The 18798-nt window shown below is 35.5% G+C and overlaps 1 protein-coding gene across 9 annotated transcripts in view; it reads left to right on the plus strand.

The window, feature by feature from the left end:
- The window catches only part of LOC6041172 (uncharacterized peptidase C1-like protein F26E4.3), a 68403-nt gene extending 51572 nt beyond the window's left edge, over window positions 1-16831 (plus strand). For 2 of the 9 annotated variants that reach the window (XM_038262570.1, XM_038262574.1), the window contains 7 exons: window positions 14222-14378; window positions 14440-14617; window positions 14676-14968; window positions 15023-15206; window positions 15264-15463; window positions 15523-15680; window positions 15945-16831. In XM_038262570.1, the coding sequence (XP_038118498.1) occupies window positions 14231-14378; window positions 14440-14617; window positions 14676-14968; window positions 15023-15206; window positions 15264-15463; window positions 15523-15680; window positions 15945-16175 (1392 nt within the window). In that variant the 5' untranslated portion in view covers window positions 14222-14230 and the 3' untranslated portion in view covers window positions 16176-16831. Of the gene's footprint in view, window positions 1-2536; window positions 2882-12364; window positions 12532-12647; window positions 12672-14221; window positions 14379-14439; window positions 14618-14675; window positions 14969-15022; window positions 15207-15263; window positions 15464-15522; window positions 15681-15944 lie in introns of those variants that run through there. The other 7 variants (XM_038262568.1, XM_038262569.1, XM_038262576.1 and 4 more) reach the window with 7 other exon arrangements.
- The last annotated feature ends 1967 nt before the right edge of the window (window positions 16832-18798 follow it).

Here is an 18798-nt window from a genome sequence, read left to right on the forward strand (position 1 = left end):
CAGACTCGATTATCCGAAGGCGTTAGCAAAATTCAGATAATCGAATCACGAAAAAAAAAATTTTTTTTTTCATTGCCTTACTTTTTATTGTTGAGCTTTAGTATGATCCTTTAACTACTCTAAAATGATTTAGAGTTTTTAAATCCAAGATGGTGGCCAAAATGGTAATGATGAAATAATGAAAAATTTCATTTTTTTTTTTAAATTTACAGGCAATCAATAATTCAAATTTGACTAAAACGGGGTCGCATAACTCGAATTTTATGTTTAAAGTTAGGATAAAAATCGATTTTATTTTGTTTCTGGTTCGAATATCCAAAGTCCCATACAAACTTTCGGATATTCGAATTTTGGATAATCGAGGCTTCGGATAATCGAGTCTGAACTGTAAACTATGAAAAAAGTAGGGATATTTTTTTTATAAATGATGGAGGTAAATTGAAATATTGTCTCTACTTCGGATTTAAATTTTAAGAAAAATCAATGTAACTTTTTTTCGAAATGTGTTTTGAAATTGATAGAAAACATCTAGATAAACGTTGTTTATCGATTACTTTTGCATTTTTCATCAAATCAAACGTTTTAGGGAATTTTTTAAATTTTGAATTTTGCAACAAAGCACAATGGCCAAATAATTATTCACAAATTCGCTAATTTTGTACATTTTTTACCTTTCGTGTTTCTATTTTAAGAAAAGTTAATTATGCTTGAAATTTAATAGTTTAAAGTAGGGTTAGTGAATGTTCACGATTTCGCGGATAGCGTGAAATTCGTGAAATTTTAAGATGTCCGTGAAATCCCGTGAAATTTATTAATTTCTCAAATCATTGCTTGGAAATAACAACAGAATAAACATTTCATCCACGAAGACTTTTTAAGTAAATTTTAATAGTTTTCAAAAGCAAAAAAAAGTGAACTCTATGAATAGTTCAATGATGTTAACAAAAATCAGTAAAAGAAAAAAATATATTCACGAAATCATCAAGAAAAATCAAAAGAGAAGAATCAAATTTTAATAGTTTTAAAAAGCCAAAAAAAGTGAACTCTATGAATAGTTCAATGATGTTAACAAAAATCAGTAAAAGAAAAAAATATATTCACGTAATCATCAAGAAAAATCAAAAGAATGGTATGATCAATCATTTGATTGCTTTTTTTTAACCAAAACATGTTAAAATTGTCTAAACAAGTATTTTGTGATCGAAAGATTGCACAGATTTTTTAAAATGAATTGATCCATTTAAAAGATTAATTGAATAGTATTTTTGATCTTTAAAGACCATTTCAGATTTTTACTGAGTCCTGTTTAATTTTTACGTTCTTTTTTTGTTTGTTTTCTTTGGAAGTAAAAAAATCCAGTTTTTTGTTTGTGCTGTTCTGATTTTTAATAACAATTTGAAGATTTCGTTACAGATTACATTATTTTTGGTTTTTTACTTTTCATTATAGTTTTTGAAAAGTGAGAAACAATCCTCTAGAAATAATTTTACTGCTTACATTACTTTAAAAAAGTTATTTTAATTATTTTGGCTAGACAAGATTTTTAAATCTTGCTTTGATATGTAATTCAATAAAATGTTAAAAGATGAATAGCAAAAACTATTTAGCTATATTAGTCGAATATTAAAAAAAAAGCGTTTCAATAACTGAGAATACGCCCTACATTTTGTTCTAAATTATTTATAGAACTCATCCATGAAGCAATGGATTTTTTTTGAAATTAAAAAAAGTTTTTTTTGTGTCACGTTTAAATTAAGTGAAGGATTTTTATTAGCTTATTGAAAAATAATATTTAATGAAGCATAAAAAGTAGTTTCTGTAATGTTTACATAAAATGTTCAGGGTTATATGAACATTTTTAACGATCCGCGAAATTTCCGTGAAATTTGGTGTTTTGAAATCAGTGTCCCCGTGAAATTTGCAATTTTTGAGCGTGAAAAATCACTAAGCCTAGTTAAAAGTATAGCTTAGTAGTTAATAAATAGTTAGTTATTTATTTTTGATATATATGTTTGATTAAGTATAATTTAAATTTAAAGTTAAAGATCTAATAGAATACCTTAATTACAAACACTAATTACTTTGTAAAACAAAAACTTCCAAAAATATCAGTTAGACAACATTTGCTTCAAGTCACGGTTATCACTTCCATAAATCTCGTTTCATTGACATACGATGACAAATTTAAATTTAATAGTCCCCCCCTTCCTCGTCGCGGTCACACATGTGTAACCAAGTCAATTCACAAACAGTCACAAATTGGCAAACTGTCGAATCCTTTTTTCTGGAGAAAAAGAGACAGCAACCCAGCTCGATTGCTCTCGAAAACGAGAGCGAAAGCCACTCAAATCACCATGCAAACACAAAAGTCAGAGCGCTCTCTAGATCAATGCGCTTAGATTGCATAATTTTCTCGTGAATGAGCCGTGAGTCGCACACCGACTCACTGCGTTCTTAGTCATCGCGCACACACACACACACACACTCACCCGCTCACTAGAAATGGTGAGCTAAGCAGGTTCGCTGATCTCGCTGTGGACGGGCAGTCTGCTTCGGAACGGCGACCAGATCGGAAGAACTTTTCGCGCGCCTGAGTGAGTGATTCGTGATCGGCTTCTCGGTGACACGCGCGTGAAATTTTCAAAGTGTTTTGCTTGGGGCTCGTTTGAGCGATTAAAACAAGATCGAGGGAAAAAGAAGAGGGGGAAATACAGCGGGAAGAAAGTGAGAGTGACAAATTGCGTGTGCAACCTGAAACGAAAGCGGGCCCTTCCTCGTTTGAGGTTGAAGGGGTTTTTTTTTGAGAAATTTTCGTGAAGAAGAACAAGGTTGTGTTTGTACCATGTTTTGAAGTGTTTCTGGCAAATTTAAAGTATTTTAGGTGAACAAAATATCAAACAAAACAAAAATTATATAAAATGTTTACTTTTTTTAAATTTTTGTTTCAAAACCATTCAAAACATCAATGGAAATTGACGTGTAATCAACTTAACGCAAGAGCAATTCTCTGAGATTTCGGTCATTCGATTTTTTTTTGTATTTTTTATTCCGGCTGAAACTTTTTTGGTGCTTTCGGTATGCCCAAAGAAGCCATTTTGCATCATTAGTTTGTCCATATAATTTTCCATACAAATTTGGTAGCTGCCCATACAAAAATGATATGTGAAAATTCAAAAATCTGTATCTTTTGAAGGAATTTTTTGGTCGATTTGGTGTCTTCAGCAAAGTTGTAGGTATGGATATGGACTACACTGAAAAAAAATGATACACGGTAAAAAAAATTTGGTAATTTTTTTATTTAACTTTTTGTCACTAAAACTTAATTTGCAAAAAAACACAATTTTTAATTTTTTTTATTTTTTGATATGTTTTAGAGGACATAAAATGCCAACTTTTCAGAAATTTCCAGAATGGGCAAAAAATCTTTGACCGAGTTATGATTTTTTTAATCAATAAAGTTTTTTTCAAAAAATCGAAATATTGGTCGCAAAAATTTTTCAACTTCATTTTTCGATGTAAAATCGAATTTGCAATCAAAAAGTACTTTAGTGAATTTTTGATAAAGTGCACCGTTTTCAAGTTATAATCATTTTTAGGTAACTTTTTTGAAAATAGTCGCAGTTTTTCATTTTTTAAAAATAGTGCCCATGTTTGCCCACCTTTGAAAAAAATATTTTTGAAAAGCTGAGAAAATTCTCTATATTTTGCTTCTTCGGACTTTGTTGATACGACTCTTAGTTGCTGAGATATTGCCATGCAAAGGTTAAAAACAGGAAAATTGATGTTTTCTAAGTCTCACCCCAACAACTCACCATTTTCTAATGTCGATATTTCAGCAACTATAGGTCCGATTTACAATGTTAAAAGATGAAACATTCGTGAAATTTTCCGATCTTTTCGAAAAAAATATTTTCAAACATTTTAAATCAAGACTAACATTTCAAATGGGCGTAAAATTGAAAGTTTGGCCCGTTTGAAATGTTAGTCTTGATTTTAAATTTTTGAAAATATTTTTTTCGAAAAGATCGGAAAAATTCACGAATGTTTCATGTTTTAACATTGTAAATCGGACCTATAGTTGCTGAAATATCGACATTAGAAAATGGTGAGTTGTTTGGGTGAGACTTAGAAAACATCAATTTTCCTGTTTTTTAACCTTTGCATGGCAATATTTCAGCAACTAAGAGTCGTATCAACAAAGTCCGAAAAGGCAAAATATAGAGAATTTTCTCAGCTTTTCAAAAATATTTTTTTCAAGCGTGGGCAAACATGGGCACTATTTTTAAAAAATGAAAAACTGCGACTATTTTCAAAAAAGTTACCTGAAAATGGTGATAACTTGAAAATGGTGCACTTTATCAAAAATTCACTAAAGTACTTTTTGATTGCAAATTCGATTTTACATCGAAAAATGAAGTTGAAAAATTTTTGCGACCAATATTTCGATTTTTTGAAAAAATCTGTATTAATTCAAAAAATCATAACTCGGTCAAAGATTTTTTGCCCATTCTGGAAATTTCTGAAAAGTTGGCATTTTATGTCCTCTAAAACATATCAAAAATAAAAAAATTAAAAATAGTGTTTTTGCAAATCAAGTTTTAGTGACAAAGTTAATTAAAAAATCACCAATTTTTTTACCGTGTATCATTTTTTTTCAGTGTAGTCCATATCCATACCTACAACTTTGCTGAAGACACCAAATCGATCAAAAAATTCCTTCAAAAGATACAGATTTTTGAATTTTCACATATCATTTTTGTATGGACAGCTACCAAATTTGTATGGAAAATTATATGGACAAACTAATGATGCAAAATGGCTTCTTTGGGCATACCGAAGGCACCAAAAAAGTTTCAGTCGGATTAAAAAATACAAAAATTAAAATTAAAGAAAAAAGACCGATTCCGTAGAGAACTGCTCATCATTAGTTTGTCCATATAATTTTTCATACAAATTTGGCAGCTGTGCATACAAAAATTATACATGAAAATTCAAAAATTTGTATCTTTTGAAGGAATTTTTCGATCGATTCGGTATCTTCGGCTAAGTTGTAGGTATGGATAAGGACTACACTGAAAAAAAAAAAGATGAATGGTAAAAATTGTTTTGCTGATTTTTTATTTCACTTTTTGTCACTAAAACTTGATTTGGAAAAAAACACTATTTTTTTTCTGATATGTTTTAGGCGACATCAAATGCCAACATTTCAGAAATTTCTAGAACAGGCAAAAATCTTTGACCGAGTTATGGATTTTTGAATCAATACTGATTTTTTCTATAAATCGAAATATTGGTCGCTTAAGTTTTTCAACTTCATTTTTCGATGTAAAATTAAATGTGCAAGCAAAAAGTTCGTTAGTGAAATTTTGATAAAGTGCACCGTTTTAAAGTTATAGCCATTTTTATGTAATTTTTTGAAAATAGTTGAACTTATTCACTTTTTAAAATTAGTGCCCATGTTTGCCCACTTTTGAAAAATATATTTTTGAAAAGCTGAGAAAATGTTTAATATTTTGCTTTTCTGAACTTTGTTGATATGACCCTTAGTTGCTGCGATATTGCCATACAAAGATTTAAAAACAGGAAAATTGATGTTTCCTAAGTCTCACCCAAACAACTCACAATTTTCTAATGTCGATATCTTAGTAACTAATGGTCCGATTTTCAATGTTAAAAAATAAAACATTGGTGAAATTTTTCGATCGCTTCAAAATAAAATATTTTGAATTTTTTTGAATCAAAACTAACATTTAAAACAGGCCAAACATTCAATATTTCGCCCCGTTGAAATGTTAGGCTTGATTAAAACAAATTTAAAATATTTTTTTCGAAAAGATCAGAAAATTTTACGATCGTTTCATATTTTAACATTGAAAATCGGACTATTGATTGCTGAAATATCGACATTAAGAAAATAAGAGTTTGGCTGATTGTGAAACTTTATAAAACGGCAAAAGTTTTATTTTTTCGAAAGGCTTAAAATTTAAGTTGATATTCAAAAAACTTGAAAAATATTTGCAACGGACTAACACAAGCATGCTAAAATTTATGTTTTGAAGCTTGTTTGTAACGAGAAATGGCTTTGAATATAATCTTTTTACACTTTTTTGAGAAAAAAAAAACATTTTTAAATATTTTTCATGAGAGAAAGTTGAGTATTGTTTGGATAAAATGTTACAAATAGTTCAGATTCAAAGGTATTATGCATTTCACTTATTATTAGTACGAATTCCAGCAAAAAAAAATAAACTGAAATTAACCTTAAAAAAAATCAAAGACCTGTTGTGGATAAGTTAAAAATAAAAATAGTAGAAATTAAAAACTTGCTAAGATGTTGCTCCAGAAGTTCGGATGGTAGCAATTTTTTAGTTAGACATCCATATTTAGAGCAATAAATTCAAATTACAAAAAAAAAAATCAACCAGAAACTTTGTGTTTAAAGCGTTTAGAAAACTAAAAAAACTAACCTAGCAGGTCAAGCACTGACGAATTTCTGAGTAGCTTAAGTTTTTCGTCACGTTTTTCATCACGCTTTTTGTTTACTTTCATATCTTCTCTTGTCAATTTGAAAGATGACATGTTTTCTTTTCACTGCTTGCAGGGTGGCAAGACATTATTTGCCTTCGAAAGTGAAAAATTCTTTTTTTGATTCTTCATAATTGAGCTTAAAATACCCTAAACCAACCCGTCATATTAGCTCGAATAATCTCGCGAATGAAGTTCACACTTCCTCATAACCGATTTTCCCGAAAACCCAAAACGCACCGATCTGCTAAACGATTTTGCCCCAGGCCGGCAATTCAGCGTGACACGGTTTTGGGCATCTCTTTCAACCGTGCGTCGCGTCGACGCCGAAATTTATTGCACAAAACAAGCAATAACTTGGCCATCGCCGTCGTCGTGACACTTTTGGCGTCATCATCGCTGCTGGTTGCGGCACATTGCTCATCAGCAGCAGCAGCCAACACGTGAAAATCACGCACGAACGCCTCACGAGTCGCGTCGCCACCTTGCCAGCTGAGCCGAGGAAAAATTAGCTTGCGAACGAGGGGTGTATCGATGGTTGAAATCAAATATTTTAATTTAAGGAAAATATTGTTTTCAAAATAATCAAGGTGTAAAGCAAAAATCATAAATTTTATTAAAATGTGACAAAACAGTCGTGATTCAAACTTAACCTCAATTTTTCAATGTCAGTTTGGTGACAACTGTCTACTAAGCAGTTCATCGTTTTGCATCCGCTAGTCTCAAAATAGTACAAACACACATCACATTCAGCGATCGTTTCCCGGAATAAAATGGAACCTCACTCCGACTCATACGCTCGGTGAGTCATTGCGGAGGTGGTGGCGCTATAGCAGATAAAGTCTTCACACAGTTGACTAATCTTGAGTAGCACCACCAGTTGTCGCAGTCTTAAGGACTCGATTATGTCATTTCAATCAGCTTTATGGCACTGAAAAGTGTTGGACGTTTTATTGCGAGTCGTTAAAAATGAAAATGGCAAGTTGTCGCCAATTAATTTGAGCCTATTTTAAATAGTATTTGGTTTTAAATTAAAAATCATGCTAAATTTATAAATGATTTTCATAAGAAAAACTCCAATGTTTTTGCCTTCCTCACCTTACTGAGGAAAGGCTTTATAATCACTCGAAAAATGAACTTATTAATTTGACCTCGTAGACCTTTCCAATGAGCCCAAAACATTGAAGATCTGACAACCCTGTCAAATGATGTCCGGGTCCCTTATGCAACCCGTAGTTAGTTAGATAATTGAAATACCTTTCAAATAAGTTTAAAACATCGAAGATCTGACAACCCTATCAAAAGTTATTAACACTTAAGTGTTATTTATACACTTCTTGGAGGCCGGATTTCGAATATTGTGATAGAAATATTGTCTGAATCTTCCATGCGAACTATCGTTGAATAGGTTTTTTTATCAGACCTTGCCGATGAGTCAGAAATATTGAAGGTCTGCGAACCCTATCAAAAGAAATGAGTAATAAAGTTGATTTGTTAAACAGGTTAAGGGGGAATGTTGCTATTTCTACTGGATGTATTGACTTTATGAATGTGAGGAAGGCACCAACCACCTAAAGGTGGATTAAGTAACGTTTTTAAATACTTTGTTGTTTAGAAATTATTCGCCATGATCAAACGACAATCAAACTTATTGATTTGAAATGATAAATTTTGCAATTCCGTTTTGAAAATACTAAATATTCTCAATACATAAGAATCATTACCAAAAAAACAGTTAATTTATTTTGGAATTCGGTTGATATTTTCAACAGAAAGAAAAACATTTAAACTAATAAGCGACCAATTTTCAGAGATACAAATTTCTGGCGAACTCCGGGAATATTTTTTTTTTTGAAAATTATTCTGATTTTGGTTTTGATAAATACTTTGCAATATAGTTGTATAGAACGATAATTTCAATGGTCAAAATGAGTGAAACGTAATCAATTACAATGGCGTAACCGCCTTTAAAAAAACATGCTCTTTCTAAAAAATATTAAAAATATATAATGTTATACGCTATCATTCAAATCAGACAATATATCAAAAAGTGATCAACATTAATGGTAAACAAAAACCTTTGAAAAAATCTATGTTATGATCTTGAACGAAAGGGGTTAATATCTTACAACATTTTTTGTTTAAAAAATAGGTTGACAAAAATAAAAGTTATTTTCATTCCATAATAGAGCAATTCTCTACGAACGGTATTTTTTCTTCAATCTTAATTTTTGTATTTTTTAATCCGGTTGAAACACTTTTGGTACCTTCGAATGCCCAAAGAAGCCATTTTGTATCGTTAGTTTGTCCATATAAATTTCCATACAAATTTGGCAGCTGTCCATACAAAAAAGATGCATGAAAATTCAAAAATCTGTATTTTTTGAAGGAAGTTTTTGATCGATTTGATAACTTCGGGAAAATTGTAGGTATAAATACGGACTTCACTGGAAAAAATGATGCACGGTAAAACAAATTGGGTAATTTTATATTTAATTTTTTGTCACTAAAACTTAATTTGCAAAAAAAACTCTATTTTTAATTTTTTTCATTTTTTGATATGTTTTAGAGGACATCGAATGCCAACTTTTCAGAAATTTCCAGGTTGTGCAAAAATCTTTAATCGAGTTATAAATTTTTCAATCAATACTGATTTTTTCAAAAAATCGAAATATTGGTCACAAAAAAATAATCACTTCATTTTTGATGTAAAATCGAATTTGCAATGAAAAGTTCTCAATTGAAATTTTAATTAAGTGTACCGTTTTCAAGTTGAAAAAAATATTTTTGAAAAGCTGAGAAAATTCTCTATACTTTGTTTTTTGAACTTTGTTGATACGACCCTTAGTTGCTGAGATATTGCCATGCAAGTGTTTAAAAACAGGAAAAATTATGTTTTCTAAGTCTCCCCAAACAACCCACCATTTTCTAATGTCGATATCTCAGCAACTAATGGTCCGATTTTCAATGTCAAAATATAAAATTTTCCGATCGCTTCGAAAAAAATATTTTCAAAATTTTCAAACCAAGACTAACATTTCAAAAGTGCGTATTATTGAATGTTTTTTAAAAAGATCGGAAAATTTCACGGATGATTCATATTTAAACATTGTAAATCGAACCATTAGTTGCTGAGATATCGCGTTAGAAAATGGTGGGTTGTTTGGGTGATACTTGGAAAACACCAATTTTCATGCTTTTAAACCTTTGCATGGCAATATCTCAGCAACTAAGGGTCTTAACAACAAAGTTCAAAAAAAGCAAAATATAGATAATTTTCGCAGCTTTTCAAAAATATTTTTTTCAAAAATGGGCAAACATGTGCACTAACTTAAAAAATGAAAAACTGCGACTATTTTCAAAAAAGTCACCAAAAAATGGATTTAACTTGAAACGGTACACTTTATCAAAATTTCACTTAAGTACTTTTTGATTGCAAAAATGAAGTTAAAATATTTTTGCGACCAATATTTTGATTTTTTGAAAAATCAGTATTGATTCAAAAATTCATAATTCGGTCAAAGATTTTTTGCACAACCTGGAAATTTCTGAATAGTTGCCATTTTAACATATCAACACATCAAAAAATAAAAAAAAAACTAAAATTAGTGTTTTTTTGCAAATCCAGTTTTAGTGACAAAAAGCTAAATAAAAGATCACCAAATTTTTTTTACCGTGTATCATTTTCTCTCAGTGTAGTCCATATCCATAGCTACAACTTTGCCGAAGACACCAAATCGATCAATCAATTCCTTCAAAAGATACACGGGGAAAAAAGAGTTCCCGAAATCGTGAACAAGCGTTCATGAAAATGGGAACCACGAACAAAGTGTTCAAATTTCATGGTACGTTTTTCAAAATCGTACCATGGGATTTGAACACTTTGTTCGGGGTTCCCATTTTCATGAACGCTCGTTCACGATGTTGGGAACTCTTTTTTCTCCGTGTACAGATTTTTGAATTTTCATACATCATTTTTGTATGGACAGCTGCCAAATTTGTATGGGAAATTTTATGAACTAACTAATGATGCAAAATGCCTTCTTTGGGCATACCGAAGGCACCAAAAAAGTTTCTGTCGAATTAAAAAATACAAAAATTAAAATTTGAAAAAAAAAAGACCGATTTCGTAGAGAATTGCTCAGAGAGAATGATGTAATTCTCCGACAACTAACATAGTAGTTGCCTACATCCTCTTCGATATCGTGAATCTTTGCTATAAGATGTAAAGAATCACTGTCACGAATCAGAGGTTTTATTTATATTTATTCAATACAGTCCAGACTCTGAATTCGATTAGCCGTAGGTTTGTTTGGTGCTTCCGATAATCGAATCATGAACCAAAAAAATCGTTTTTTCTTGCTTTTAACATCAAATTGGAGTTCTGTGACCACATTTGAGCTGTTTATTTTGTTATGCATACTTAGCATTTTTTTCAGTTTTTCAATGCCCCCATTTTGGCCGCAATAATGGATTTAAAAGTTAAAAAATATTTAAGAGAGATTTTCTAGGCCCCGTGAAAAAATATAATTTAACCCAAAAATTTCGAACTTCTTGTCACATTGACCTGATGCAAACAATGATCGAACTCGAGCTGTCACTGCCCTGCGAAGTATGTTGGCTGACATATCAAGCGGTCTGTCAAAAAAACCAGCTAGAAATCGCCTGACAATTTACTTTTGCTAAAAAGAGATAGGAAATCTGATGCAAACAAACGCCAGCTGCCATGTAAACATACTTTAAATGTGGTAGTAAATTTCTGAGTAGAAAGCCTTATTCAAGCCTAGCAATAATAAAAGAAAACGCAAAAAATCGTGGTTCGATTATCCAAAGATTCAACTATTCGAAGTGATATTTATTCGAGGTCTTCGGGTAATCGAGTCTGTAACACAACTGTAGTTGTGTTTGATATATTTGATATAAGAATAGTAACTGAAGCTCAATTTAAGTACCCAATTTGTTAAATTTAGGTGATTGGATTTTGAATAACTAATATCCTAAGCCGCAGTTTTGACCCTTAAACTTTTATACTTTGTAGTAAAATTTTGCAGACATTTGTAAGAAAAATCAAAAGAAGACGGCAACAATTTTTCGTGGTTCGATTATCTGAATAAACGATATCCAAGGAATATTTTTTTTTTTGCAAAAACTTAAGATAATCGAGTTTGTACTTGGGGTGTCCAGTATCACTCGAACTGGCAATTAATCAAAAATATCCTGCGTTTTCGACTGGTAATTGCGTTATTTATTAATTACACTCAAACCCCGATGGTTTGACACCAACTGTTGTCAAACGAACGGGGTCACGTTTTAGTTTGACACCCCTTTTACACGGAGTTCACACACACTAGCAAACGTTTGTTTTGATAATGTGCGTGATCGCCGTGTAAAAAGTGACAGTTCGTCACATTTTAGTTTGACTTTGACCAACCAACGGGGTACAAACTAAAAAAGTGTTAAACGAAAAAGTGACCAACCACCAGGGGTTGAGTGTACTTCGTAAGTTACAACCAATGACAGTAATTTCAAGTAATTCAGTCGTAATTGGAGTAGGTTTTCGAAATTTGGTTGGAAGAAAATGTGCTTTCAAATCTGTATTAGTTTGTTTGGTCTACCATAACGCTGACAAACCAGCTAAATAATTTAAATTTAAATTTTTACTCATGTTTGCAGCTTTCTGTTTGTGATGTGGTCAATATTTCGGTAACTTTCCAAAAATCCCAATTTTCCCTAACCAAATCTCGAATTTAATTTATTGGTTAGGTTTGATTCGGTCTTTACAAAAATATTAAACTTTAAATAAAGAAAAGTTTCTGTTCTCAAATTTTCCAACACCCAGTGCAAAACGAGATCGCTACACAATTTTCCCTCCCAATCTCGCAATCCTTGGTCCCAACGGGAGGCCGCCAAGCGTCCCATTTGGCAAAACAAAACTCCCATCGCTCCCTGCTGCTGCTACCGAAGAAGACATCATCAGCGTTGTCGTCGTCGCCGCAGCTTGATGAGGTAGTAAAAACAACAAATTCCTCTCCCTCTAGACTGAGACGTCAGTGCTGCGTTGACAGCCGTTGTAATGCACGGAATTTGGTTGGTTGGTGAACCGAGGCTCAAACATCCCGAGAGCAGAGTGCAATCTCTTGGTCTTGGTAAGAGGGTAATTGTGTGTGACACGGAAAGTGGGAAATTTGACAGTTGGTGCACCTTGAAAATGGAGAACCTTGGTGTTTGACAGTCAAGGTGGAGGTGCGTTTTCATGTTCTAGCTGTCGCAGTTTTTTCCGTGTTTTCTCAGCGCAATAAAAAAAAACGAAAAGTGAGGTAATCCAACGAGATAATCCTCGCCGTGAACCGACAATGGTTTATTTTTAAAGGCGTAGAAATTATTTCATCTGCTCGCCGCGGCCAGCAGCCGCGGTAAATTTGATTTGATTGATGGGCCACTTCTAAGTCCTAAAGTCAGAAGCTAAAGTGACTAAAGTCTCCTCTTTGAACCCGCTATTTTTGGCCAGTGAGCCAAACGGTGAGTGCATCACTGGTTGCATGCTGCCCACCGGAGTGAGGTTGTTTGACCAGCAAGAAGTTTGCACTTTGGTGCGAAATTGCCCACTTCTGATTAGTGAGCACACAAATTGACGTGCTGTGAAGTAGACTGCGGAAAGGAGGTAAATATTTACGTCTGAGCGGAACAGGACGGGCGTTAATTGGGTACATGACGGTACAAATTGACGGCGCGATTTTGAGATTAAATAAAGAAGATCTTCAATCTATTAAAAAGAATACTCTGCTGAACCTTACCACACTGTAGAATTCGCCAAACATCCTGTCACTTATCGATCTTGGCACGCCTGTCAAATGAAATTCATCCAAGTAGGCAATTTCACGGCTGTCCGCTCCAAATCAGCGCACAGTAGCGTCGCAGGACGTCTCAATCGCCTACTCAGCAAAACTCACAGCCGGCGGGCGCGTCTTCTCCGTCCAGCGCGACCAAACCCGCCGCCTGCTCCGTCGATCAGAGAATGTCAGTCAATGTCAATGGGATTACCTCTCCATCCGCGTGGATACCAAAACAAAACAAAACAAACCCCCGCCGTTGGAGAGAGTAAACAGCCGGTGACACTCAACTCCACCCGCAAACTCACCCGCTCACCACTCACTGCTCACACGCACAGCATCCAACTCGCGTTGCTGTTTATTTTGGTCTTCATCAAAAAGTTTGATGCGATTATCGCCTGGTTGCGATTTTTCGGGGCCTGCTTTGACAAAGCGGCCGGTCACCTGCAGCGCAGACATCTCCCCAGACATTGCGTGTTTTGGTTCCGTGACATACTGCGATGTTGATGTCATTCTCGAACATTCGGTAATGCTCTCGCGAGGTCACTTTGCAACAGCTGGAACCTCTCTGCGCGAACCGTTACAGCGTCAAGTGGCACCACACAGTTTGGGAACGGCCATTGACCCGGACCGATAATTGGGTTTCTCCCGGCGGCGAAGGGTGCTTGAACGGTCCGGCAACTCATTAGCCGTTTTGGCGAACCATCTTGAATGAATCGACTTCGAGGGGGATTAAGTGTTGAGACCACACTGCTTGGGTTCGGCAATTAGCGGTCAACGCCTACGTTGATCGATTTATGGGTACGGTTAGAGACGAGGCATGACTTTCTCTAAACGCTGGCTTTTTTTTTTGTATCAATTTTCAGATCTTCACCATGTTCAAACTTGCCGCAGTTGTGCTGATCTTCAGCTTGGTGGAAGCTAACCGCTTCCGTTCAGAGTATCCCGGACCGTACTGCGCCTCGCGGCGTTACGACAAATGCTGCCACGACCGACAGGACGGCTGTGCACAGCCCATTTCTAGTGAGTTGAGCCCGCAATATCTCAAGAAGTAAAACCTAATCTACAAATTATGTTTATACAGCGACCCTCTGCTACTGTGACGAGTTCTGCGAGCGTGGCGACCACGGCGATTGCTGTCCGGACTACGAGGAGGTCTGTCTGGGGATAGTTCCGCCGGAACCGCTACAGGAGGCCTGTTCCCACAAGGGTCACAGCTTTACGCCGTTCGATCCGCCGGTCGTGGACAACTGTAACACTTGGTGAGTATAAATTCCTAAAGATGAGTTGAGGTTCTAACCGAGAATTGCCCTCTGCCAGCAAATGCCAAAACGACGGCACGGTCAGCTGCACGGACGACGTCTGCCTGGTGGACGACGCGCTGCTCCGGCAGCTGCACCACCTGGAACGCTCGATCGGCTGGCAGGCGACAAACTACAGCGAATGGTGGGGCCACAAGTACGACGAGGGCAAGACCTTCCGACTGGGCACGTTCTACCCCAAGTTCAAGGTCAAGTCGATGAGCCGGCTGACCAACGGCCAGGAGCATCTGCCGACGCACTTTGACGCCACCACGTACTGGCCGGGCTTCATCGGGGAGGTCAAGGATCAAGGTTAGTGGTTTTGATGCTCTCATAAAACTCCTTACTATACTTGTTTGTTCGTAGGATGGTGCGGATCTTCCTGGGCTCTGTCGACCGCTTCCGTTGCGTCGGATCGCTTCGCCATCCTGTCCAAGGGTCGCGAGATCGTACAGTTGGCCCCGCAGCAGATCATCTCCTGCGTCCGAAGAAGTCAGGGTTGCAGTGGAGGACACCTGGATACCGCCTGGAACTACGTCCGGAAAGTTGGGTGAGTCCAGCTACATCTCGTTTGTCTCTGTAGATCCTAATGCAAAGCTTTCCGCAGAACCGTCAACGACGAGTGCTACCCGTACATTTCCGCCCAGAACGCGTGCAAGATCCGCCCGTCGGACACGCTGATCACCGCCAACTGTGACCTGCCCACGAAGGTGGACCGCACCAACATGTACAAGATGGGGCCGGCCTTCAGCCTGAACAACGAAACCGACATCATGATCGAGATCAAGAAGCACGGACCGGTGCAAGGTGCGTGATCCTGCAGCTTTTTAAAATTCAAGAATTTTCAAAATTACTTAAATTTACAGCCATCCTGCGCGTCCACCGGGACTTCTTCTCGTACAAGAGCGGAATCTACCGCCACTCGGCGGCCTCGTCGGCGGGAGATGAGCGCGCCGGGTACCACTCAGTGCGGCTGATCGGCTGGGGAGAGGAGCGCAACGGCTACGAAACGACCAAGTACTGGGTGAGTGCCATGAGTGGTCGGTTGCATACCTGAAGGCGTTTGCGTTGCATGCATTGAATTGGGTGACAGAATTCAATGCATGGCAACGTGAGAGTTTTGACAGTTGACTGAGTTGACAGATTTTGTGCTTACCAGCTGACATTTCACCTAACCTGAAAAGTTTGTACTTACCCAGTTTTACTTCAAAATCTATGAGATTAAACTATTAGGAACCTCGACTTTGAAGTCCGTAATAGTAACGTCCCTCCCCCTCCTTCTTCCCAGGTCGCCGTCAACTCGTGGGGCCGCTGGTGGGGCGAGAACGGTCGCTTCCGGATCGTCCGCGGCCAGAACGAGTGCGAAATCGAGAGCTACGTGCTGGCGTCGCTGCCGTACGTGCACCAGCAGGTCAAACCGATGCGGCAGGTCGGCGAGCTGCAGGAGATGATCGTCGGAACCGGGTACGTTCCGCACCCGAGCCGGCGGTACCCGCCGTACGGCCGCCGGTCCGGTTGAGCGACGCGTCACGTGCCACGGAGAGAAAATGTACAGTATTAACTATTAGGAAGAAGAGAAAAAAAAGCTGCAGCAGCACCCTTTGACAGCTGCGTATTTACTCAAACAGAAAGGCAAAAAGATTGTTTCGAATTGTGAAAAAAAACGAAAAAAAACTGCCCAATTTTATGTCCGATAAGCGAACGACGACGTTTCGAAGAGCACTAGTCGACAAATGCAAAGTAAAGCAAAAAAAAGTGTATTCAGCAAAAAGTGTTCAAATTCTCAACAAGTCAAAAAGAAAAAAAACAATTTCGCGTTTAGGGTTCCGCTAGTGTTAAGGATAATGGTTAAGCTTCCAAGCCCAGCAGCTTTGCTCTGTGTAAAAAATTCTGTGGTGCCAAATTCGATTGATATATCAGTGTCTTGCACAGTGAGAGACGAAATGTGTAGAATCTAAATTCCATGATGAACATTTGTAGCACGTCTGCGGACGATTGAAAACCCCCTTACTTGTTCCCTTCCTGTCTTTCTGTTGTAGTGTTTTTAGAGTATATAATATGTAAACATAGATATATTATAATTAAACCCAAGTCGAGACAGATTAGTAGTTTTATGTAAATCTCCAACGTTGTATCGTACTTTTATTTGTTTAAATAAATGTGTTCAGAAACGGATCGTTTGAATTTGATTGTGTTGCATGGCTTGGGGATGTTGTCTCGAAAATGTGTCGCGCAACACTTTTGCACGTGATGTGGCTCGGTTTTGTCGATGAGGCATCCATTTATAGAAAGAAGGTGTTCTTTGATGTTGAATTTGATTGCATCGTTACAAAGAAATGTTTTCAAATAAAATATGTTTACAATTTTTTACTTTGTGGGGGCCTTCCCTATGACCAAAAAAGCAATTTTCGATAGAAATTGTTTTTTGCAGAAAATATCATAAAAAAAATAAAAACTAACAACTAACAACTAACAACTAACAACTAACAACTAACAACTAACAACTAACCACTAACCACTACCAACTAACAACTAACAACTAACAACTAACAAATAACAACTAAAAACTAACAACTAACAACTAACAACTAACAACTAACAACTAACAACTAACAACTAACAACTAACAACTAACAACTAACAACTAATAACTAACAACTAACAACAAACAACTAAAAACTAACAACTAACAACTAACAACTAACAACTAACAACTAACAACTAATAACTAACAACTAACAACTAATAACTAACAACTAACAACTAACAACTAACAACTAACAACTAACAACTAACAACTAACAACTAACAACTAACAACTAACAACTAACAACTAACAACTAACAACTAACAACTAACAACTAACAACTAACAACTAACAACTAACAACTAACAACTAACAACTAACAACTAACAACTAACAACTAACAACTAACAACTAACAACTAACAATTAACAACTAACAACTAACAACTAACAACTAACAACTAACAACTAACAACTAACAACTAACAACTAACAACTAACAACTAACAACTAACAACTAACAACTAACAACTAACAACTAACAACTAACAACTAACAACTAACAACTAACAACTAACAACTAACAACTAACAACTAACAACTAACAACTAACAACTAACAACTAACAACTAACAACTAACAACTAACAACTAACAACTAACAACTAACAACTAACAACTAACAACTAACAACTAACAACTAACAACTAACAACTAACAACTAACAACTAACAACTAACAACTAACAACTAACAACTAACAACTAACAACTAACAACTAACAACTAACAACTAACAACTAACAACTAACAACTAACAACTAACAACTAACAACTAACATCTTAACAACTAACAACTAACAACTAACAACTAACAACTAACAACTAACAACTAACAACTAACAACTAACAACTAACAACTAACAACTAACAACTAACAACTAACAACTAACAACTAACAACTAACAACTAACAACTAACAACTAACAACTAACAACTAACAACTAACAACTAACAACTAACAACTAACAACTAACAACTAACAACTAACAACTAACAACTAACAACTAACAACTAACAACTAACAACTAACAACTAACAACTAACAACTAACAACTAACAACTAACAACTAACAACTAACAACTAACAACTAACAACTAACAACTAACAACTAACAACTAACAACTAACAACTAACAACTAACAACTAACAACTAACAACTAACAACTAACAACTAACAACTTTTTTTTTTTTTTTTTTTTAATTTATATTTATTCAAATTTCTTTTTCATGTACATTCATTCAGTTAAAATATTATTGAGTGTCCAATCACAAACGATGACTTTTCACCTCAATTTTAAATACTAGCAACTTTCATTTATTCATGAAATATTGTAGCTTTCGCTATTCAGTGATTTCAAATGTAGGAGGTCCTACATGTACAAAAGGGAAAAGGGATACCTTAAAACTAACTTATATACTATATAAAGAGCGGATCAATGCAGCTGAAGACTGCAATGATTTTTGTCGAAATGCATCAATTATCTTATTGGACATAACATCCAAAGTGTCAACTTCGGCTAATTGATGAAGTTCACTGGTGCTGAACCAGGGAGGA

This window comes from Culex quinquefasciatus, chromosome 3, assembly GCF_015732765.1.
Source record: "Culex quinquefasciatus strain JHB chromosome 3, VPISU_Cqui_1.0_pri_paternal, whole genome shotgun sequence".
Lineage (NCBI taxonomy): Eukaryota > Metazoa > Arthropoda > Insecta > Diptera > Culicidae > Culex > Culex quinquefasciatus.